The sequence below is a fragment of the Salvelinus namaycush genome, chromosome 10, assembly GCF_016432855.1.
Source record: "Salvelinus namaycush isolate Seneca chromosome 10, SaNama_1.0, whole genome shotgun sequence".
Lineage (NCBI taxonomy): Eukaryota > Metazoa > Chordata > Actinopteri > Salmoniformes > Salmonidae > Salvelinus > Salvelinus namaycush.
Genome location: NC_052316.1, coordinates 38099881 through 38125833, shown reverse-complemented (window position 1 = coordinate 38125833; position 25953 = coordinate 38099881). Strand labels below are relative to the sequence as shown.

General features: G+C 42.6%; 1 protein-coding gene across 3 annotated transcripts in view; it reads right to left on the bottom strand.

The window, feature by feature from the left end:
- Positions 1-25953, bottom strand: part of trappc8 (trafficking protein particle complex 8) — a 109076-nt gene that overhangs the window by 2669 nt on the left and 80454 nt on the right. For 2 of the 3 annotated variants that reach the window (XM_039002835.1, XM_039002836.1), the window contains 6 exons: positions 24229-24325; positions 22322-22390; positions 22172-22230; positions 21719-21922; positions 19771-19872; positions 1144-1286 (listed from right to left, as the gene is read on the bottom strand). In XM_039002835.1, the coding sequence (XP_038858763.1) occupies positions 1144-1286; positions 19771-19872; positions 21719-21922; positions 22172-22230; positions 22322-22390; positions 24229-24325 (674 nt within the window). Of the gene's footprint in view, positions 1-1143; positions 1287-19770; positions 19873-21718; positions 21923-22171; positions 22231-22321; positions 22391-24228; positions 24326-25953 lie in introns of those variants that run through there. The other variant, XM_039002837.1, reaches the window with a different exon arrangement.

Sequence of the window (25953 nt, the reverse complement as noted above, 5' to 3'; positions counted from 1 at the left end):
GCAGAGGGAGAGTTAGAGAACGTGAAATATAGACAGAGATATGGTTATTATACTCATTATATGTCACATTAACTAAAGCACTGCACTTAAGGTCCCTGACTATCAGTCTGTTTCTCCTCACTGTCTCCAAACCACACTAATAGTTATCATTTAATCTCCTCAAAGCACCTCTCTTCTGCCAGCTACAACAGTTCTGGTTTCCCTAGAAATAATGACATTAACAGTGGAGTTTAGAACCAAGTCATGTCAAAAGATAATCGTGTTAGTCCAGTTCTGACTAGTGAATTATGTGAGAGTACACGTGTCACACAAACAACCACCCTTGGGACAAGCAGGCTGACAGATTCCTCATGAACGGTTTCAGTTTAGAGTAGATTAGTATAAGTGCCTGTTAGTATAGTGCCTGTTCAGAAATAATTCTGCACTCCCATATCCTGTGGAGATCAAAAAGAGAGAGAGCGAGAGACAGGTGTGCCAGTGTGTGTCCCTGTGTACCCCTCGGTGTATTTATTGGGGCCGGGACGATACCAGTACTGCGATACTCGTCAGTATCGTGACAATGAAACAAAACAGGAAGCGGATTTAACTTCTTTAGGAAAACAGCCCTAATGTTGGAAACAAACATTATGTTGTCATCCAGAGTCACATGTATTTATTTTCCCAGCTATAGCATACTATATTTTACATACAGCAGGTTTTTAAAGGACAAAAAAGTTAGGTCTGCTTCCTGTTTTCATTTTTGCCATGGAAAACATTGCGATATCACAGCCCAAGCATTTCTGTCTTCCTGTCTCTTCCCCTGTCTGTATTTCAGTGCTCCAGGTATCACCTGGCCCCTGAGCCATTCAGTCATAGATACTGCTATAGGGCAAGTGGCATCCAAACCCATACAACCAGGACAGGTACCAAGACGCAAGGGGAAAGAGAAGCAAGGAGATATCTCCCCTTTTCTTGGCTGGGTTGATAAAGCACAGTCAGAGAGACATTCTGTAACCACATATAGATTGACAGACTGTTGCACTGGGTGTGTGAGTGTGGCGCAATATATCCACTGGACCCATGTATTGATCGATGGCTGAAATTCTGTGTGTATGTATGCGAGTGTGTGCGTTCATGAACATGTGTGCATGCGTGACGTGTTACCTCTTCTGTACAAAGGGGTGGCTGTAGCTTTCGGGGTAGTGCAGGTTGGTCTTGATGAGGTGGGAGAGCTGTTCCATGGAGGGCCGTGTCATAGGAGGAGGAAGCTCTGGTTTAAACTTCAGCAGCACCATCTCTTGAGCCTCCTACAATACCACAGAATCCACACCATTAAACACACAGCCTCCTACAACACAACAGGTCAGAGGAACACAACAGAATCCACACCATTAAACACACAGCCTCCTACAACAGGTCAGAGGAACACAACAGAATCCACACCATTATACACACAGCCTCCTACAACAGGACAGAGGAACACAACAGAATCCACACCATTAAACACACAGCCTCCTACAATACAACAGGTCAGAGGAACACAACAGAATCCACACCATTAAACACACAGCCTCCTACAACAGGACAGAGGAACACAACAGAATCTACACCATTAAACACACAGCCTCCTACAACAGGACAGAGGAACAACAGAATCCACACCATTAAACACACAGCCTCCTACAACAGGTCAGAGGAACACAACAGAATCTACACCATTAAACACACAGCCTCCTACAACAGGTCAGAGGAACACAACAGAATCCACACCATTATACACACAGCCTCCTACAACAGGACAGAGGAACACAACAGAATCCACACCATTAAACACACAGCCTCCTACAATACAACAGGTCAGAGGAACACAACAGAATCCACACCATTAAACACACAGCCTCCTACAACAGGACAGAGGAACACAACAGAATCCACACCATTAAACACACAGCCTCCTACAACAGGTCAGAGGAACACAACAGAATCCACACCATTAAACACACAGCCTCCTACAACAGGTCAGAGGAACACAACAGAATCCACACCATTAAACACACAGCCTCCTACAACAGGACAGAGGAACACAACAGAATCCACACCATTATACACACAGCCTCCTACAACAGGACAGAGGAACACAACAGAATCTACACCATTAAACACACAGCCTCCTACAACAGGACAGAGGAACACAACATAATCCACACCATTATACACACAGCCTCCTACAACAGGTCAGAGGAACAACAGAATCCACACCATTAAACACACAGCCTCCTACAACAGGACAGAGGAACAACAGAATCCACACCATTATACACACAGCCTCCTACAACAGGTCAGAGGAACAACAGAATCCACACCATTATACACACAGCCTCCTACAACAGGACAGAGGAACACAACAGAATCCACACCATTAAACACACAGCCTCCTACAACAGGTTAGAGGAACAACAGAATCCACACCATTAAACACACAGCCTCCTACAACAGGACAGAGGAACACAACAGAATCCACACCATTATACACACAGCCTCCTACAACAGGTCAGAGGAACACAACAGAATCCACACCATTATACACACAGCCTCCTACAACAGGTCAGAGGAACACAACAGAATCCACACCATTAAACACACAGCCTCCTACAACAGGACAGAGGAACACAACAGAATCCACACCATTATACACACAGCCTCCTACAACAGGACAGAGGAACACAACAGAATCCACACCATTATACACACAGCCTCCTACAACAGGTCAGAGGAACAACAGAATCCACACCATTAAACACACAGCCTCCTACAACAGGACAGAGGAACACAACAGAATCCACACCATTAAACACACAGCCTCCTACAACAGGACAGAGGAACACAACAGAATCCACACCATTAAACACACAGCCTCCTACAACAGGTTAGAGGAACAACAGAATCCACACCATTAAACACACAGCCTCCTACAACAGGACAGAGGAACACAACAGAATCCACACCATTATACACACAGCCTCCTACAACAGGTCAGAGGAACACAACAGAATCCACACCATTATACACACAGCCTCCTACAACAGGTCAGAGGAACACAACAGAATCCACACCATTAAACACACAGCCTCCTACAACAGGACAGAGGAACACAACAGAATCCACACCATTATACACACAGCCTCCTACAACAGGACAGAGGAACACAACAGAATCCACACCATTATACACACAGCCTCCTACAACAGGTCAGAGGAACAACAGAATCCACACCATTAAACACACAGCCTCCTACAACAGGACAGAGGAACACAACAGAATCCACACCATTATACACACAGCCTCCTACAACAGGACAGAGGAACACAACAGAATCTACACCATTAAACACACAGCCTCCTACAACAGGTCAGAGGAACAACAGAATCCACACCATTAAACACACAGCCTCCTACAACAGGACAGAGGAACACAACAGAATCTACACCATTAAACACACAGCCTCCTACAACAGGTCAGAGGAACACAACAGAATCCACACCATTAAACACACAGCCTCCTACAACAGGACAGAGGAACACAACAGAATCCACACCATTAAACACACAGCCTCCTACAACAGGACAGAGGAACACAACAGAATCCACACCATTATACACACAGCCTCCTACAACAGGTCAGAGGAACACAACAGAATCCACACCATTAAACACACAGCCTCCTACAACAGGACAGAGGAACACAACAGAATCCACACCATTAAACACACAGCCTCCTACAACAGGTCAGAGGAACAACAGAATCCACACCATTAAACACACAGCCTCCTACAACAGGACAGAGGAACACAACAGAATCCACACCATTATACACACAGCCTCCTACAACAGGTCAGAGGAACACAACAGAATCCACACCATTATACACACAGCCTCCTACAACAGGTCAGAGGAACACAACAGAATCCACACCATTAAACACACAGCCTCCTACAACAGGACAGAGGAACACAACAGAATCCACACCATTATACACACAGCCTCCTACAACAGGTCAGAGGAACACAACAGAATCCACACCATTAAACACACAGCCTCCTACAACAGGACAGAGGAACACAACAGAATCCACACCATTAAACACACAGCCTCCTACAACAGGTCAGAGGAACAACAGAATCCACACCATTAAACACACAGCCTCCTACAACAGGACAGAGGAACACAACAGAATCCACACCATTATACACACAGCCTCCTACAACAGGTCAGAGGAACACAACAGAATCCACACCATTATACACACAGCCTCCTACAACAGGTCAGAGGAACACAACAGAATCCACACCATTAAACACACAGCCTCCTACAACAGGACAGAGGAACACAACAGAATCCACACCATTATACACACAGCCTCCTACAACAGGACAGAGGAACACAACAGAATCCACACCATTAAACACACAGCCTCCTACAACAGGACAGAGGAACACAACAGAATCCACACCATTAAACACACAGCCTCCTACAACAGGACAGAGGAACACAACAGAATCCACACCAGTATACACACAGCCTCCTACAACAGGTCAGAGGAACAACATAATCCACACCATTAAACACACAGCCTCCTACAACAGGACAGAGGAACACAACAGAATCCACACCATTATACACACAGCCTCCTACAACAGGACAGAGGAACACAACAGAATCTACACCATTAAACACACAGCCTCCTACAACAGGTCAGAGGAACAACAGAATCCACACCATTATACACACAGCCTCCTACAACAGGTCAGAGGAACAACAGAATCCACACCATTAAACACACAGCCTCCTACAACAGGTCAGAGGAACAACAGAATCCACACCATTATACACACAGCCTCCTACAACAGGTCAGAGGAACAACAGAATCCACACCATTATACACACAGCCTCCTACAACAGGTCAGAGGAACAACAGAATCCACACCATTATACACACAGCCTCCTACAACAGGTCAGAGGAACAACAGAATCCACACCATTAAACACAGCCTCCTACAACAGGTCAGAGGAACACAACAGAATCCACACCATTAAACACACAGCCTCCTACAACAGGACAGAGGAACACAACAGAATCCACACCATTATACACACAGCCTCCTACAACAGGACAGAGGAACACAACATAATCCACACCATTATACACACAGCCTCCTACAACAGGTCAGAGGAATAACAGAATCCACACCGTTAAACACACAGCCTCCTACAACAGGACAGAGGAACAACAGAATCCACACCATTATACACACAGCCTCCTACAACAGGTCAGAGGAACAACAGAATCCACACCATTATACACACAGCCTCCTACAACAGGACAGAGGAACACAACAGAATCCACACCATTAAACACACAGCCTCCTACAACAGGACAGAGGAACACAACATAATCCACACCATTAAACACACAGCCTCCTACAACAGGACAGAGGACCACAACAGAATCCACACCATTAAACACACAGCCTCCTACAACAGGACAGAGGAACACAACAGAATCCACACCATTAAACACACAGCCTCCTACAACAGGACAGAAGAACACAACAGAATCCACACCATTAAACACACAGCCTCCTACAACAGGTCAGAGGAACACAACAGAATCCACACCATTATACACACAGCCTCCTACAACAGGTCAGAGGAACACAACAGAATCCACACCATTAAACACACAGCCTCCTACAACAGGACAGAGGAACACAACAGAATCCACACCATTATACACACAGCCTCCTACAACAGGTCAGAGGAACACAACAGAATCCACACCATTATACACACAGCCTCCTACAACAGGACAGAGGAACACAACAGAATCCACACCATTAAACACACAGCCTCCTACAACAGGTCAGAGGAACACAACAGAATCCACACCATTAAACACACAGCCTCCTACAACAGGTCAGAGGAACAACAGAATCCACACCATTAAACACACAGCCTCCTACAACAGGACAGAGGAACACAACAGAATCTACACCATTAAACACACAGCCTCCTACAACAGGTCAGAGGAACACAACATAATCCACACCATTATACACACAGCCTCCTACAACAGGTCAGAGGAACAACAGAATCCACACCGTTAAACACACAGCCTCCTACAACAGGACAGAGGAACAACAGAATCCACACCATTAAACACACAGCCTCCTACAACAGGACAGAGGAACACAACAGAATCCACACCATTATACACACAGCCTCCTACAACAGGTCAGAGGAACACAACAGAATCCACACCATTAAACACACAGCCTCCTACAACAGGACAGAGGAACACAACAGAATCCACACCATTAAACACACAGCCTCCTACAACAGATCAGAGGAACAACAGAATCCACACCATTATACACACAGCCTCCTACAACAGGTCAGAGGAACACAACAGAATCCACACCATTATACACACAGCCTCCTACAACAGGTCAGAGGAACAACAGAATCCACACCATTATACACACAGCCTCCTACAACAGGTCAGAGGAACAACAGAATCCACACCATTAAACACACAGCCTCCTACAACAGGTCAGAGGAACACAACAGAATCCACACCATTATACACACAGCCTCCTACAACAGGACAGAGGAACACAACAGAATCCACACCATTATACACACAGCCTCCTACAACAGGACAGAGGAACACAACAGAATCCACACCATTATACACACAGCCTCCTACAACAGGTCAGAGGAACACAACATAATCCACACCATTAAACACACAGCCTCCTACAACAGGACAGAGGAACACAACATAATCCACACCATTAAACACACAGCCTCCTACAACAGGTCAGAGGAATAACAGAATCCACACCGTTAAACACACAGCCTCCTACAACAGGACAGAGGAACAACATAATCCACACCATTAAACACACAGCCTCCTACAACAGGACAGAGGAACACAACAGAATCCACACCATTATACACACAGCCTCCTACAATACAACAGGTCAGAGGAACACAACAGAATCCACACCATTAAACACACAGCCTCCTACAACAGGTCAGAGGAACAACAGAATCCACACCATTATACACACAGCCTCCTACAACAGGTCAGAGGAAAAACAGAATCCACACCATTATACACACAGCCTCCTACAACAGGTCAGAGGAACAACAGAATCCACACCATTATACACACAGCCTCCTACAACAGGTCAGAGGAACAACAGAATCCACACCATTATACACACAGCCTCCTACAACAGGTCAGAGGAACAACAGAATCCACACCATTATACACACAGCCTCCTACAACAGGACAGAGGAACACAACATAATCCACACCATTAAACACACAGCCTCCTACAACAGGACAGAGGAACACAACATAATCCACACCGTTAAACACACAGCCTCCTACAACAGGTCAGAGGAATAACAGAATCCACACCGTTAAACACACAGCCTCCTACAACAGGACAGAGGAACAACAGAATCCACACCATTATACACACAGCCTCCTACAACAGGTCAGAGGAACAACAGAATCCACACCATTATACACACAGCCTCCTACAACAGGACAGAGGAACACAACAGAATCCACACCATTAAACACACAGCCTCCTACAACAGGACAGAGGAACACAACATAATCCACACCATTAAACACACAGCCTCCTACAACAGGACAGAGGACCACAACAGAATCCACACCATTAAACACACAGCCTCCTACAACAGGACAGAAGAACACAACAGAATCCACACCATTAAACACACAGCCTCCTACAACAGGTCAGAGGAACACAACAGAATCCACACCATTATACACACAGCCTCCTACAACAGGTCAGAGGAACACAACAGAATCCACACCATTAAACACACAGCCTCCTACAACAGGACAGAGGAACACAACAGAATCCACACCATTATACACACAGCCTCCTACAACAGGTCAGAGGAACACAACAGAATCCACACCATTAAACACACAGCCTCCTACAACAGGACAGAGGAACAACAGAATCCACACCATTAAACACACAGCCTCCTACAACAGGACAGAGGAACACAACAGAATCCACACCATTATACACACAGCCTCCTACAACAGGACAGAGGAACACAACAGAATCCACACCATTAAACACACAGCCTCCTACAACAGGTCAGAGGAACACAACAGAATCCACACCATTAAACACACAGCCTCCTACAACAGGTCAGAGGAACAACAGAATCCACACCATTAAACACACAGCCTCCTACAACAGGACAGAGGAACACAACAGAATCTACACCATTAAACACACAGCCTCCTACAACAGGTCAGAGGAACACAACATAATCCACACCATTATACACACAGCCTCCTACAACAGGTCAGAGGAACAACAGAATCCACACCATTAAACACACAGCCTCCTACAACAGGTCAGAGGAACAACAGAATCCACACCATTATACACACAGCCTCCTACAACAGGTCAGAGGAACAACAGAATCCACACCATTAAACACACAGCCTCCTACAACAGATCAGAGGAACAACAGAATCCACACCATTATACACACAGCCTCCTACAACAGGTCAGAGGAACAACAGAATCCACACCATTATACACACAGCCTCCTACAACAGGTCAGAGGAACAACAGAATCCACACCATTATACACACAGCCTCCTACAACAGGTCAGAGGAACAACAGAATCCACACCATTAAACACAAAGCCTCCTACAACAGGTCAGAGGAACACAACAGAATCCACACCATTATACACACAGCCTCCTACAACAGGACAGAGGAACACAACAGAATCCACACCATTATACACACAGCCTCCTACAACAGGTCAGAGGAACAACAGAATCCACACCATTATACACACAGCCTCCTACAACAGGTCAGAGGAACAACAGAATCCACACCATTAAACACACAGCCTCCTACAACAGGTCAGAGGAATAACAGAATCCACACCGTTAAACACACAGCCTCCTACAACAGGACAGAGGAACAACAGAATCCACACCATTAAACACACAGCCTCCTACAACAGGACAGAGGAACACAACAGAATCCACACCATTATACACACAGCCTCCTACAACAGGTCAGAGGAACACAACAGAATCCACACCATTAAACACACAGCCTCCTACAACAGGACAGAGGAACACAACAGAATCCACACCATTAAACACACAGCCTCCTACAACAGATCAGAGGAACAACAGAATCCACACCATTATACACACAGCCTCCTACAACAGGTCAGAGGAACACAACAGAATCCACACCATTATACACACAGCCTCCTACAACAGGTCAGAGGAACAACAGAATCCACACCATTATACACACAGCCTCCTACAACAGGTCAGAGGAACAACAGAATCCACACCATTAAACACACAGCCTCCTACAACAGGTCAGAGGAACACAACAGAATCCACACCATTATACACACAGCCTCCTACAACAGGACAGAGGAACACAACAGAATCCACACCATTATACACACAGCCTCCTACAACAGGACAGAGGAACACAACAGAATCCACACCATTATACACACAGCCTCCTACAACAGGTCAGAGGAACACAACATAATCCACACCATTAAACACACAGCCTCCTACAACAGGACAGAGGAACACAACATAATCCACACCATTAAACACACAGCCTCCTACAACAGGTCAGAGGAATAACAGAATCCACACCGTTAAACACACAGCCTCCTACAACAGGACAGAGGAACAACAGAATCCACACCATTAAACACACAGCCTCCTACAACAGGACAGAGGAACACAACAGAATCCACACCATTATACACACAGCCTCCTACAATACAACAGGTCAGAGGAACACAACAGAATCCACACCATTAAACACACAGCCTCCTACAACAGGTCAGAGGAACACAACAGAATCCACACCATTAAACACACAGCCTCCTACAACAGGTCAGAGGAACACAACAGAATCCACACCATTAAACACACAGCCTCCTACAACAGGACAGAGGAACACAACAGAATCCACACCATTAAACACACAGCCTCCTACAACAGGTCAGAGGAACACAACAGAATCCACACCATTATACACACAGCCTCCTACAACAGGTCAGAGGAACACAACAGAATCCACACCATTAAACACACAGCCTCCTACAACAGGACAGAGGAACACAACATAATCCACACCATTATACACACAGCCTCCTACAACAGGTCAGAGGAACACAACAGAATCCACACCATTATACACACAGCCTCCTACAACAGGTCAGAGGAACACAACAGAATCCACACCATTAAACACACAGCCTCCTACAACAGGTCAGAGGAACAACAGAATCCACACCATTAAACACACAGCCTCCTACAACAGGTCAGAGGAACACAACAGAATCCACACCATTAAACACACAGCCTCCTACAACAGGTCAGAGGAACACAACAGAATCCACACCATTAAACACACAGCCTCCTACAACAGGACAGAGGAACACAACAGAATCCACACCATTATACACACAGCCTCCTACAACAGGACAGAGGAACACAACATAATCCACACCATTATACACACAGCCTCCTACAACAGGACAGAGGAACACAACAGAATCCACACCATTATACACACAGCCTCCTACAACAGGACAGAGGAACACAACACATGAGGTCAGGACACAGGAACAGATGCCATTTCAACACACCACATATACATCTCCTGAGCCTCCTACTACACAACAGAGAAACAGAGGCCATTGTGTCAAACAAACACTGCTTTTATATACATGTAGTTACACAGACATTTTGTTGTGGTATAATTTGTTCGCCCCGTTCAGAACTTTTGCCATTACAAAATATAATGAATGGCCTCTTTGGCAAAATGCCTTGATAGAGACATTCAGAGAACTATAATTAGACGTTTTGACAATAGACAACTTTTCAGTTGGTGTGTGTGTGTGTACAGTCATGGCCAAAAGTTTTGAGAATGACTAATATTAATTTTCAAAGTTTGCTGCTTCAGTGTCTTTAGATATTTTGTCAGATGTTACTATGGAATACTGAAGTATAATTACAAGCATTTCATAAGTGTCAAAGGCTTTTATTGACAATTACATGAAGTTGATGCAAAGAGTCAATATTTGCAGTGTTGACCCTTCTTTTTCGAGACCTCTGCAATCCGCCCTGGCATGCTGTCAATTAACTTCTGGGCCACATCCTGACTGATAGCAGCCCATTCTTGCATAATCAATGCTTGGAGTTTTTCAGAATTTGTGGGGTTTTGTTTGTCCACCCGCCTCTTGAGGATTGACCACAAGTTCTCAATGGGATTAAGGTCTGGAGAGTTTCCTGGCCATGGACCCAAAATATCAATGTTTTGTTCCCCGAGCCACTTAGTTATCACTTTTGCCTTATGGCAAGGTGCTCCATCATGCTGGAAAAGGCATTGTTCGTCACTGTTATGAATTTTATGAATAATGACTAAATGATGCATACATTTAACATAGAACTATAATTAATTGAATTCAACCCTGTTTTTCTTGTAAACTCCATAAGAAAGAGGTAATGTAGCATGTACATGGGAAGAGAGGAAGGTATGTGTGTGCCTAAAGAAAACAAAGTGGATCATTAAACTATGTTTGAACCGACCCAGCTATAACTCTGTGGAGATTAAATAAGACAGGGAGAGCCCCTCCAGGTTTTCTGTATCTGGGGGGGACTGGAACTGTCAGCTGAGTGGTAATAAACTGTGGTGAGACTTCAGGGGATAATCCAAATATAGTGTGTATGTGCGTAGTTTAACTTCTTTGATATAGGGGGCAGCATTTTCACTTTTGGATGAATTGCGTGCCCATAGTGAACTGCCTCCTACTCTGTCCCAGATACTAATATATGCATATTATTATTACTATTGGATATAAAACACGCTGAAGTTTCTAAAACTGTTTGAATGATGTATGTGAGTATAACAGAACTCATATGGCAGGCAGAAACCTGAGAAAAAATCCAAACAGGAAGTGAGAATTCTGAGACTGGTCATTGTTAAACTCATCGCCTATTCAATTCCCTGTAATATATGGATCTGTTTGCACTTCCTACGCCTTCCACTAGATGTCAACAGTCTGTAGAACGCTGAATGAAGCCTATACTGTGATGTGGGACCGGATGGGAGGTGTTTGAGTCAGTGGTCTGGCAGATTGCCAGATCTTGGTCACGCGCATTCCTCATGATATCGCCATGCGTTCCATTACTTAGAGACTGAAAAGAATTCTCCGGTTGGAACCTTATTGGATATAAATGATAACAACATCCTGAAGATTGATTCTCTACTAAGTTTGACCAGTTTATTCGACTTGTAATATAACTTTTTGAAGTTTTCGTCCAACGTTTAACTGCATCTTGCGCGAGCGTTTGGACACGTGTACTACACATGCTAGCAAAAGTAGCTAATTGGACATAATGGACATTATCGAACAAAACAACGATTTATTGTGGAACTAGGATTCCTGGCAGTGCATTCTGATGAACATAATCAAAGGTAAGGGAATATTTATGATGTAATTCCGTATTTCTGTTGACTCCAACATGGCGGAGAAATGTTGTTAAATCTGAGCGCCGTCTCAGATTATTGCATGGTGTGCTTTTTACGTAAAGTTTTTTTGAAATCTGACACAGCGGTTGCATTAAGAACAAGTGTATCTTTAATTCTGTGTAAAACATGCATCTTTCATCAAAGTTTATGATGAGTATTTCTGTTATTTGACGTGGCTCTCTGCAATTACTCCGGATATTTGAGGCATTTCTGAACATGGCGCCAATGTAAACCGAGATTTGTGGATATAAATATGCACATTATCGAACAAAACATAAATGTATTGTGTAACATGATGTCCTATGAGTGTCATCTGATGAAGATCATCAAAGGTTAGTGATTTTATCTCTATTTCTGCTTTTTGTGACTACTATCTTTTGCTGGGAAAATGGCTGTGTTTTTCTGTGGCTATGTACTGAGCTAACAATTGTTTGGTGTGCTGTCCCCGTAAATCCTTTTTGAAATCAGACATGTTGGCTAGATTCACAACATGTGTAGCTTTAATTTGGTGTCTTTCATGTGTGATTTCATGAAAGATTGATTTTATAGTAATATATTTGAATTTGGCGCGCAACATTTTTTCTGGATTTTGGCCAAGTGGGACGCTATCGTCCCACCTATCCCAGAGGTTAAGAGAAGGGATAAAAGGAACGTTTTTGTATATGCACGTCAGAGCTCTCTAAATAAACATTCCTGACAATTGTAGCTGGGCCTCCGCCTAATTCATTTCAACCAGTTTCTTACAAATTCTGGGTTTCAGGCTGAGTAATTAATTCAATTGGGTATTATGAACAACTGAGAACAAAATTCTCATAAGTCACCAAACTGTTCCTTGATGGTTGGTAGAAGTTGCTCTCAGAGGATGTGTTGGTACCATTCTTTATTCATGGCTGTGTTCTTAGGCCAAATTGTGAGTGAGCCCACTTCCTTGGCTAAGAAACAACCCCACACATGAATGGTCTCAGGATGCTTTACTGTTCACATGACACAGGACTGATGGTAGCGCTCACCTTGTCTTCTCCGGACAAGCTTTTTTCCAGATGCCCAAAACAATTGGAAAGGGGATTCATCAGAGAAAGTTACTTTACCCCAGTCCTCAGCAGTCCAATCCCTGTACCTTTTGCAGAATATCAGTCTGTCCCTGATGTTTTTCCTGGAGAGAAGTGGCTTCTTTGCTGCCCTTCTTGACACCAGGCCATCCTCCAAAAGTCTTCGCCTCACTGTGCGTGCAGATGCACTCACACCTGCCTGCTGCCATTCCTGAGCAAGCTCTGTACTGGTGGTGCCCCGATCCCGCAGCTGAATCAAATTTAGGAGACGGTCCTGGCGCTTGCTGGACTTTCTTGGGCGCCCCGAAGCCTTCTTCACAACAATTGAACTGCTCTCCTTGAAGTTCTTGATGATCCGATAAATGGTTGATTTAGGTGCAATCTTACTGGCAGCAATATCCTTGCCTGTGAAGCCCTTTTTGTGCAAAGCAATGATGACAGCACGTGTTTCCTTGCAGGTAACCATGGTTGACAGAGGAAGAACAATGATTCCAAGCACCACCCTCCTTTTGAAGCTTCCAGTCTGTTATTCAAATCAGCATGACAGAGTGATCTTCAGCCTTGTCCTCATCAACACTCACACCTGTGTTAACGAGAGAATCACTGACATGATGTCAGCTGATCCTTTTGTGGCAGGGCTGAAATGCAGTGGAAATGTTTTTGGGGGATTCAGTTCATTTGCATGGCAAAGAGGGACTTTCATCTGATCACTCTTCATAACATTCTGGAGTATATGCAAATTGCCATCATACAAACTGAGGCAGCAGACTTTGTGAAAATGTATATTTGTGTCATTCTCAAAACTTTTGGCCACGACTGTATATCAATACATTTGTTTTATATCTAAAAACATTTGAGCCCTATTAGTGATATTCCCTTATACTGTATGACATTCTGATATTCAAGTAGGTAGAAATAATAGCTAAGTCGTTCAAAACAATGCCTTTGCTATAGAGGTAATTGGTCTAGGCAATGATGTGGGAGCAGTGAGTTCTTCTGGGAGGAGAGAAAGCTAACGAGCGACGGCAGGAGTGAGGGAGGAAGGTAGGGGGAAATGGTGGTCTCGGCAGCTTATGTGCAGAGCTATAAAAAGCCAGAGGGATAAAGAAGGATGAGAGAAGTTCTCGTGCACGCCAGTGTTACGAATGAGCGCCGCAGACACTGTTGCTATGCCAACAGCTTGGCTTGGAGGAAGTTGTGTGTCTGAGGGGGAGTAAAAAGGAAGTGTCAGACTAAATGTGGATGTGGTCTGGCCGGGTGAGTGGGTAGAGGAGAGAGGGGGAATGAGGGAACGAGGGAGGAAGGTGGTGGCAGACATCACGTTTTGTCTCTGTGGTCGTTATTGGAGAGTTATTTTTAGACTGGAAATGAGGCGGTCTGATGATAATAGCCGTTTATATCTCCATCGCAATCGCTCTCACACACACACTTAAACCAATGACACACACACACACAATCATGCTTAACTTCTCTGGGATATGTGGGACGCTACTGTCCCACTTGGCCAAAAGCCAGTAAAAATGCAGAGCGCCAAATTCAAATAAATTACTATAAAAATCAAACTTTCATTAAATCACACATGAAAGATACCAAATTAAAGCTACACTGGTTGTGAATCCAGCCAACATGTCAGAATTCAAATAGGCTTTTTCGGCAAAAGCAAACGATGCTATTATCTGAGTTAGCACCATAGTAAACAAAGAGAGAGAAGCATATTTCAACCCTGCAGGCGCGACACAAAACGCAGAAATAAAAATATAATTCATGCCTTTGACGAGCTTCTGTTGTTGGCACTCCAATATGTCCCATAAACATCACAAATGGTCCTTTTGCTCAATTAATTCCGTCGATATATATATCCAAAATGTCCATTTATTTGGCGCGTTTGATCCAGAAAAACACTGGTTCCAACTTGTGAAACGTGACTACAAAATATCTCAAAAGTTACCTGTAAACTTTGCCAAAACATTTCAAACTACTTTTGTAATACAACTTTAAGTATTTTTTAACGTAAATAATTGAAGGGATGATCTGTGTTCAATATAAGATTAAAACAAACTGTAGCTAGCCTTCTGGTCATGCGCCTCTATCAAACAGTACACTTCAAGTGACCCTCGTTCAAGATGGCCGTACTTCTTCATTACACAAAGGAAAAACCCTCAACCAATTTCTAAAGACTGACATCCAGTGGAAGCGGTAGGAACTGCAAGAAGGTCAATTAGAAATCTGTATTCCCAATGAAAATCCATTGAAAAGAGTGATCTCAAAACAAAATCTGAATGGTTTGTCCTCGGGGTTTCGCCTGCTAAATAAGTTATGTTATACTCACAGACATGATTCAAACAGTTTTGGAAACTTCAGAGTGTTTTCTATCAAAATCTACTAATAATATGCATATCTTATCTTCTGGGGATGAGTAGCTGGCAGTTGAATTTGGGTATGCTTTTCATCCAAACCTGAAAATGCTGCCCCCTATCCTAGAGAAGTTAAACCAATGACACACTACTTCCACAGGAGGTAGACAGAATAAGAGAGGTGAGAAACTGCTTGCATCGTGCAGTGGGTACAGTCTGTGCCTCACAGACGTACACGCACGTGCGCTCAGACACTGTTAAACTCACTCTGTCATTAAATCACACTGTGTGTGGGAGGGAGGTGTACAGTTGTGATGTGACCGTGTATGGCAAATGTGAATGAAAAAACAATTATGTATTTTGTAAAGTGTGACAGTGTGTTTAAGAGATAATGAATGTAATGAATGTAAATGCATAGTCATTGAGAAGTGCTTCTCAAATCCTTCACGACTGTGGTGACTAACTAGAAAGGTTAACAGGGTTAGAGCCATCTGTCACTTTCTCGCTCTCTCACACGCCAGCCAGACACACACTAGTGATCCGCAGGTCAGCTGTTTGTTCACCCGGAACCGCCCACAATTGCTAATAACCAATCCGCAAACGCCCAACTATGTGTGGTAAAGTGAAAATCTGAGGCCCACACCAGACCCTAACCTACAAATATAAACAATGGCAACTAAAAAAATGCGCTGTACAGTCAGAGATAGGCTTATGTTTCGGCTTATAATCTGACATTTTGGTGTGCTATTTGTTAGTCAATTTGTCTGTAGATACATGCAGCTTCTCTTCTGTCATTACTTGTTGCCCTAGAATACTAAATAAACTGCTGTTCCCCAGAAAAATGTCATAAATCAATAGAATGAATGCTTCAATCTAGTTGACATCGGTAAAGTTCTGCTTCTCTCACGCAGCAAAGATGTTTAGGGACCGGAGAGAAAATGCAATAAAAATAAATAAATAAAAGATTTTCCGTGCAAAATTTCTAAATGACATCAACAAATTTAAAGTTGTGAAAACTACCCAACATGTTTCTGATAAGATTTCAGTTAGACTTGGATGAATATTTTATGTCCTCTTAAAACGGCTTATTACACAAGTTATGTTAGTGATATTAAGATTCTAACAATGACAGTGTGTTATTTAGGAAAAGTCAAGGATGGGGGGGAACATGACTTTAAAAATGGCAAAGTATTAAAACAATTGTGGACGCTCAACTTTTCTAATGTGACACAGTGTTTCAGAGAGTTAATGAATGAAGTCATTGAGAAGTGCTGATCAATCATTCAAGACAGTGGTGACTAACTAGACTAAGGTTAAGAGGGTTAGAGCTGTCTGTCACTTTCTCTCACATACACTTAAAGTAATGGCTTGGTTAATCACTCTCCCTTTGTCTTCATATCTTCAGAGACCCCCCACAAAAAAAATACATTAGCTTAAATGTGTGTATGTGTGTGTGTCTCTTTCTGTGTGTCAGAGTTAAAAAGGCTTACGCAGATAAATCTGGGGCAGGAGCCAAGAGTCATTTCGTTAAGTATTCAGACCCCTTGACTTTTTCCATATTTTGTTTGGTTACAGCCTTATTCTAAAATTGATTACATTGCTTTATTTTACCGTAGGTGAACTCCAATCAAGTTGTAGAAACATCAAGGATGATCAATGGAAACAGGATGCGCCTGAGCTCAATTTCAAGTCTCATAGGAAAGGGTCTGAATACTTATATACATTTCTGATTTTTATTTGTAATAAATTTGCAAAAATGTCTAAACCTGTTTTCGCTTCATCAGTATGGGGTATTGTGTGTAGATTGACGAGGGAAAACATGTATTTAATCAATTTTAGAATAAGGCTATAAGGGGTCTAAAATATATAAAGGGGTCTAAATATTTTTCAGAATGCACTGTATGTTTTGATATCTAAGACATTCTAAGGGTTTGCATCATTTACAACTAAAGTTGCCAAATAACTCTACATCTAGCACATTTCAAATGATCACTTTTATGCTTAACATAGCCACTTCATATGCACAGTTGCTCTGGAATGGGGAAAATATCCTTCCTATTTTATTCAGCTAAGTTCAATTATATTCTTCTTACTATAAAATCATATAATATAAAATAATGGCACAGGACTTAACCATATCATGTCTGCTAAATGAACAAGCTTACACCTTATGGCATAGTGCATCGCCAGATAACATACAGTAGGCCAACTAGTTCTGTTCTTCTGAAATATTTTTTCTTCATATCATGTTTCTTTAGACCTGCCCAAAATAAATAATGGATTTATTGTGATGGTGTATATTAAATGGCGTGCATCAGCGACTTGTATGCTGAAGGCCTGGAGATGCTAAAAGGGGTTTATGTTAATTAACTGTCAATTACCGTGAGACCTACATTAGCATTACAATAGCTGGCTGACAAAATTTCATGACAGCCACAGCCCTAGTGGTGACAAATGGAATTTTCCATCTAGGGATAAATAAGAACAATGAACTTCTTCACACAGCCTTGAAATAGTAAAGCTTGGGCCTGCCTTGAAACCACTTAACTTTAACATAAGAGCTACACTTGGACGTCACAAAAGCAGCAGTTTTTTTTTACCTGCTACACTGGAAGCATAACCTTTGGCTATCGGTGTAGACCTAACCCTGTAAAAACTTGTACCAGGCCCCAGACACCAAACGTTTCAGTGCCACCACTGACAGCATGGTCACAGATTGTGTATGTGTGTTTTGGAGGGGGCACACTAAACACTCAGTTGGAGTTGTGCGTGTGTGGTTTTGTTTGTGCTTCAGTCTCAATGCAGATAACTCAGTCCTGAAGAGTGTATAGTTATTCAGCTTGTGTGTACACTACACAGTAAGAACACAACGGTGATTTGAATGTTTACACTTGTTGATCATTAAATGGCCAGCGTTCATTCAGTGTGATGAGTCATCCAGGAGAGAAAAGAGAGGAGACAGCCAGAACACTGTATGTGTTGGGACAGTGGCAATGTTTGTTTTTTTGGCTCTGTACTGGATTTTAAATGATAAAATGACTAGCAGCTTTAATTTGAGGGTATTTTCATCCATAATTGGGTGAATCATTTAGAAATTATAGCACTTTCTGCCCATTTTAGGGCACCAAAAGTATTAAAACAAATATACTTATACTTATATAAATATAAGCAGTAAAAAGTGTAGTATTTGGTCCCATATGCATAGTACTAAATGACTACATCAAGCTTTTGACTCTACAAATATGTTGGATGCATTTGCTCTTTATTTTTAGTTGTGTTTTAGATTATTCTGTGGCCAATAGACATGAATGGTAAATAATGTATTGTGTCATTTTAGAGTCACTTTTATTATAAATAAGAATAGAATGTTTCTAAAAACCTCTACAGTAATGTGGATGCTACCATGATTACGGATAATCCTGAATGAATCGTTAATAATGATAAGTATGAAAGTTAGATGCACAAATATCATACCCCCAAGATATTCAAACCTCACCCTTACAATAACAGAGGGGGTAAGATATTCGTGCATCTAACTTTCTCACTCATCATTATTCACCCGATATTATTCACCTCAAATTAAGGATGACCGTCTTTAACCTCAGTCATTGTTTGATTTCAAATCCAAACTTTGAGTATAGAGCCAAAAGAAGAAAAAAATGCTTCACTGTCCCACTAATTACAGAGGGCACTGTATGTACATGTGTGTGCCTGGTGTGTGCGCACCTCTTTCTGTGTGAGGGAGCAGGCCTCTTTGCCAATGGTCTGTAGTGCCACATGAAGCTGTCCCTCCAGGATCACCTGCTTGTTGTCTTCAACAACAAATGCCTGTCAACAACAAACAAATATTAGCAACCAACAACATATGCCTGTCAACAAGCACAAACAAATATTAGCAACCAACAACATACGCCTGTCAACAAACAAATATTAGCAACCAACAACATACGCATGTCAACAAGAACAAACAAACATTAGTAAATTCATTGGCCTGATGTCAATAGCAAAACAGCAAAAACAACTTAGGCAATCAGCTCAACAAAAACTGACTATCAACGCATAATTAAACAATGAAACACAGGATGGAGAAAAATGCTGAAGTTGTTTTTTTTGTTTATTGACAACATCTTCAATAATGACATGAGCTAAATATACATTCCATCTATGTATAATTGGAGAAGGGAACAGCAACACCATAGAAGTCCTAGAATAGTGTGGGAGAACTAACAGTATTAAGTGAGTTGTAGTGGTTTGGGATTTTAGTATTTATTAGGATCCCAATTAGCTGCTGCCTAGGCAGTCCAAACAGAACCCGAGGAAGAATGGGATGCATGTAGTGTTTTACCCATCGAGTCATCATATAATACCAGAATCCTATATACTGTATGTCTAGTAATGGCTAGTTCAATAGTAGTAGCAATTGGGTAACACTTTACTTGACACCCAGTATCATAACAAGTTATAACAAAGGTCATAACAAAGTCATAACACTGCCATGACCCATATATTTACAACTGTTGACATATATTGTGTTATTTTATGGCTTAAGAGTGTCAAAACCAGGCCTCCCGGGTGGCGCAGTGGTCTAGGGCACTGCATCGCAGCGCTAGCTGTGCCACCAGAGTCTCTGGGTTCGCGCCCAGGCTCTGTCGCAGCCGGCCGCGACCGGGAGGTCCGTGGGGCAACGCACAATTGGCCTAGCGTCGTCCGGGTTAGGGAGGGTTTGGCCGGTAGGGATATCCTTGTCTCATCGCGCTCCAGTGACTCCAGTGGCGGGCCGGGCGCAGTGCGCGCTAACCACGGGGGGCGGGTGCACGGTGTTTCCTCCGACACATTGGTGCGGCTGGCTTCCGGGTTGGAGGTGCGCTGTGTTAAGAAGCAGTGCGGCTTGGTTGGGTTGTGCTTCGGAGGACGCATGACTTTCGACCTTCGTCTCTCCCGAGCCCGTACGGGAGTTGTAGTGATGAGACAAGATAGTAATTACTAGCGATTGGATACCACGAAAATTGGGGATAAAAAAACAAAAAAACACATTTATTCTAATTTGTTTTTTCCCTGCCACGAAGTGCCTTTTCATTTGAAAGTTTCTCTTAAATCCTTTGTTTTTCTGTAATGAATTCTTTAGTCATGTTTAAAAAAAAAAATATATATATATTTACATAACTTGCAGAAAGCACACTATTACACTGATGAAGCATTATGACCATCCTGTTACACTTTATTTGGACTAAGAAAATACTCTTTACGGCACTGTCAAGAATCATTATGACGTCAGCATCATATAAGCCAGATAGGCCTATCACGTACATGTCTTTATATCAGTCATCAGTCAAAAGAGGGTGTCTTGACATGCTCCTGCATTCATCCCAGTCATCAGCAACAGAGCATTGGGGTAGGTGCATGTCTGACATCAGTGTGTGCGCAATTACAATAATTTAACATGGTCAATTTCATTTTTTATATATAACAAACATATTATTGATGCGTAGGCTGTGGTGTAATGGAATGTTTTTCGGGTTTTAGATGTCATAACCAGCCATAAAATAACGCAATACATGTCACAACAGGTCTAAATATATGTGTCATAAGTGTTCTAGGGGTCTATTTAAATTATGCAGTAGTACTAATCCTAATACAATTAGTAATAGTAATGTATTTTAATTCTGTGATTTACCTTCCAGAGGACGATGATGTTGAGGTCCACCTCGTTGCACTTCCTGACCACACCTGTTATATCCTCAGCCCCACCCCCAGGACCCGCCCCCTGACTCCTGGAATGTCTCCCCTGTGTCTCCATGGCAATAAGCGGTCTCCAAGACTCCGAGGGCTGACACCTCCGGAAGAAGAAGTCTGCACACGGAGTGGTGGAGCTGATGATCTGAGGAGAGGAGAGGAGGAAGGAGAGGGGAAGACAATAGAGGAAAGAAGAAAGGGTGAGTGACAAGATAGCAGATAAAAAGGGGAGAGAGAAAAAGAGATGGAGAGGAAGGAAAACGTGGGGAAGGAAGGGAGGGAGAGAAGGTTTGGGTGGAGAGGGTAATAGTACAGCAATTTTTTTTATACATTCAGCAAAACTGACCAGCAGTGACAGATAACTGTTATTGTCCTCTTACAATGGTTAACATACCTGTTCATTTCCAAGGCTCAGGTCTGCAAAGGTGTACTTCTCTAGTGACTTTGAGGTAGCTAAGACACAGAAGACACAGAAAATAAGTCAGGAGACAGAAAAGAGATTCTCCTCATTGTCTGACATTGTTGGTAATGAGAGTCTGTGTACCTTCATGGGGTTTGCATCGTGTTGCTCTGAAGCACAGCTTGCCCCTCTCTCTGGTGGTGAGTTTGCAGTCTGGAATGACAAGAGGAGGGTGAAAGAAAGAAAGAGAGAGACATGTCCATGTCCTGTCTCCATCTGAACCAAACCCCTAACTCCAACCCTAAGCCTAAAATAGCCATTTTACAAGTGAGGACTGGCTAAATGGCCTCACTTCTCAGAATTGTAGTTAGTTTACTATTCTTGTGTGGACTTCTGGTACTCACAGGTATAGTAAAACATGTACAAACACAACACTTCTCTAAAGGCCATCTGATTTTCTAACACATTGGAGAGACCCTGGATGTTCTTTTCAGCTTACTTATTACTATGGGCCAGCTGCAGCTCAGTGTTCTAAGCAGATAGTGTGTGAGTGAGTGTGGTCTCTCTTTTCCACTCTGTCCTGGTCACGGCCAACTCTATATCGCCACATTTCCATATTTGATTACAGAGCGAACATGAACAAAGTGACCTACTTGCAAAAGTGCCCCCCGGTGGTATGTGTGTTACTGGGACTACCCATATATCACACTGCTCTAGGGAGCGGCTAAAAGATCATTCTGCCCTCGGCTATATGTCCTGGCCACCAACCACACCACTGGTCTTCAGTCACAAAGCTAGTTCCCACAGGGATCATCTACCCAGCCTGGCAGAGCTGAATAAGCTGAATAACAAGCTCTGAATGAAAGCATTTAACACTGTATGAACTGCGAAGGGCGGTCCCATAGCAATAGTACAACATGAAAAGCCACCAATTGTAAGCCGCTCTGGATAAAAGTGTCTGCTAAATGACTTAAATGTCAAATGCACTGTGACTTAGCAGCATACAAGATTCAGTAGCCTACTCTACCAACTGAACGAGGCTAAATAGCCCAACCAAGCTAACCACTTCAAAAACAGGTGAACCTCACTGATCAAACCACCAAAAGGCATATATCTAATGAACATAACATCTAAGGAACACAACCCAATACACCAAAGCAATCCAAGACGCCAAATAGCTAAACAGGAAATTACTTTGTTTTCATAGAGACACCATATAACCAATGTTCCCTCTAATATTTTTCAGCACTGAGCAAATTTCAGGAGTTGTGAGCGGAAACTAGATTTTTTATTCTGTGACACTTTTTAAAAACATTATGCACATTATGACAACCATTTTGGGACTGATGTTTTACTTGTCCGAAAGCTCAAATCACTTTAAAAAAGAACTGATCTGTAACACAATTGGCCAAATAGGTGAATTGCAGCAGAGGGTAGTATTTAAGCTCGTCTCAAAACAGGACACTGCCCCTTTAACACAAAAAAAGCTCTTTACTTGACTTGCTTTTCAAAGACAATTAGATATGTACAAGTTTTGTGCTCTTGTAGGAAGCAATCACTCTAAAAATGTGCTATAACTGGGCTAGTAACTCACTAACTAGTAAAGAATATCAACAAATGTGCACACGCGGCGACCCTCTGATCTCAAATGCACATCTAGGCTTCTCTCTGAACACAGATGGAAAAAATGCTTGTGCTCGTGAAATAGGCTACTCTGATGTGCTCCTCAGCCTACAACAAAATCAACAACTCGGTCTTGAATTTAGATTTGGTTTGTTGCATTGAAAGGGACTTATGTTGATTCAATCCCAAGTTCCACAGTAGATGGAACATTTGATCTGTTTAAAGCCATCGCGGGCTGGCAATTCTTCTGCGTAGGACTGCTACATTGCATATCACCTAGGGATGCAGACTCCTCAGCAACATAAAAAGCCTGAATGGAAATGTACAAATCAAAACCTGACACCAAAAAGTCAAACAGTTATCGAGTAAATGAGTTTAAGACTATTGTAGTGCTATCTGAGAGGGTTACGGAGAGCAGAGGGACAAACCTTTGTCTTCTGCTGGGTTTATACACTTGTGTAGTCTCCAATGTTTACTGCTGCTAGAGACCTGTGCAATGTGGAACTCACGCACCCCAGCCTCACTCTGTGGATGGAGAGACAGTGGAACTTTTAAACAACTTTTAAAGTCTACATACTGCAGTGTTTCCCCTATATTCATTTAGCAGCGGTGGGCAAATGTTTTTATTTTTGAAAATACTTTTCGGGATGGTAAATCATTTTCAGTGTAAAGTTATACTACTAAAACCAGATTAAGAATGTAGAAAAGATAATGGACCTATATATTTTATAATAAGATCATCTTTGAGAACTAACAATCACCCAAATAAAAATAAGACAGTCAGGGAGAATATAAAATTAAAAAAATGTCGTGGCACGGGGATCCCAATGCTTTTGTTTTGATGTTTGAGTTACTCAGATAGCATAAGATGTATAGAATGTTCGGTAGCCATGAAGTCATGGCTCACAACATCATCCTGGAAACCCTAGACCCACTCCAATTCGCATACTGCACCAACAGATCCACAGATGACACAATCTCAATTGCACTCCACACTGCCCTTTCCCACGTGGACAAAAGGAATACCTATGTGAGAATGCTGTTAATTGACTACAGCTCAGCGTTCAACACCATAGTGACCAAAGCTCATCACTAAGCTAAGGACCCTGGGACTAAATACCTCCCTCTGCAACTGGATCCTGGACTTCCTGTTGGGTGGCCCCTAGGTGGTAAGGGTAGGCAACAACATCTGTCATGCTGATCTTCAACACAGGGGCCCTTCAGGGGTGCGTGCTTAGTCCCCTCCTGTACTCCCTGTTCACCCACGACTGCGTGGCCAAGCACAACTCCAACACCATCATTAAAACACAAATCGGGAGGTCAGAGACCTGTCAGTGTGGTGCCAGGACAACAACATCTCCCCCAACAAGAGCAAGACAAAGGAACTGCTCGTGGACGACAAGAAAAGTAGGGCCAAACACGCCCACATTGGCGGGGCTGTAGTGGAGCGGGTTGAGAGCTTCAAGGTGTCCACATCACCAACAAACTATCATGGTTCAAACTAGAGGTTAACCAATTAATCGGAATGGCCGATTAATTAGTGCCCATTTCAATTTTTTTTTATATATATATATATATATACACATATATATATATATATTTTTTTTTTTTACACCTTTATTTATCTCGGCAAGTCAGTTAAGAACACATTCTTATTTTCAATGACGGCCTAGGAACAGTGGGTTAACTGCCTTGTTCAGGGGCAGAACGACAGATTTTGACCTTGTCAGCTCAGGGATTCAATCTTGCAACCTTACGGTTAACTAGTCCAACGCTCTAACCACCTGCCTCACGTTACGCGAATGCAGTAAGAAGCCAAGGTAAGTAGCTAGCTAGCATTAAACTTATCTTATAAAATCAATCAATCAATCATAATCACTAGTTATAAATACACATGGTTGATGATATTACTAGTTTATCTAGCGTGTCCTGCGTTGCATATAATCGATGCAGTGCGCATTCGCGAAAAAGGACGGTCGTTGCTCCAACGTGTACCTAACCATAAACATCAATGCCTTTCTTAAAATCAATACACAGAAGTACATATTTTTAAACGTGCATATTCAGCTAAAAGAAATCCAGGTTAGCATGCAATATTAACCAGGTGAAATTGTGTCACTTCTCTTGCGTTTATTGCACGCAGAGTCAGGGTA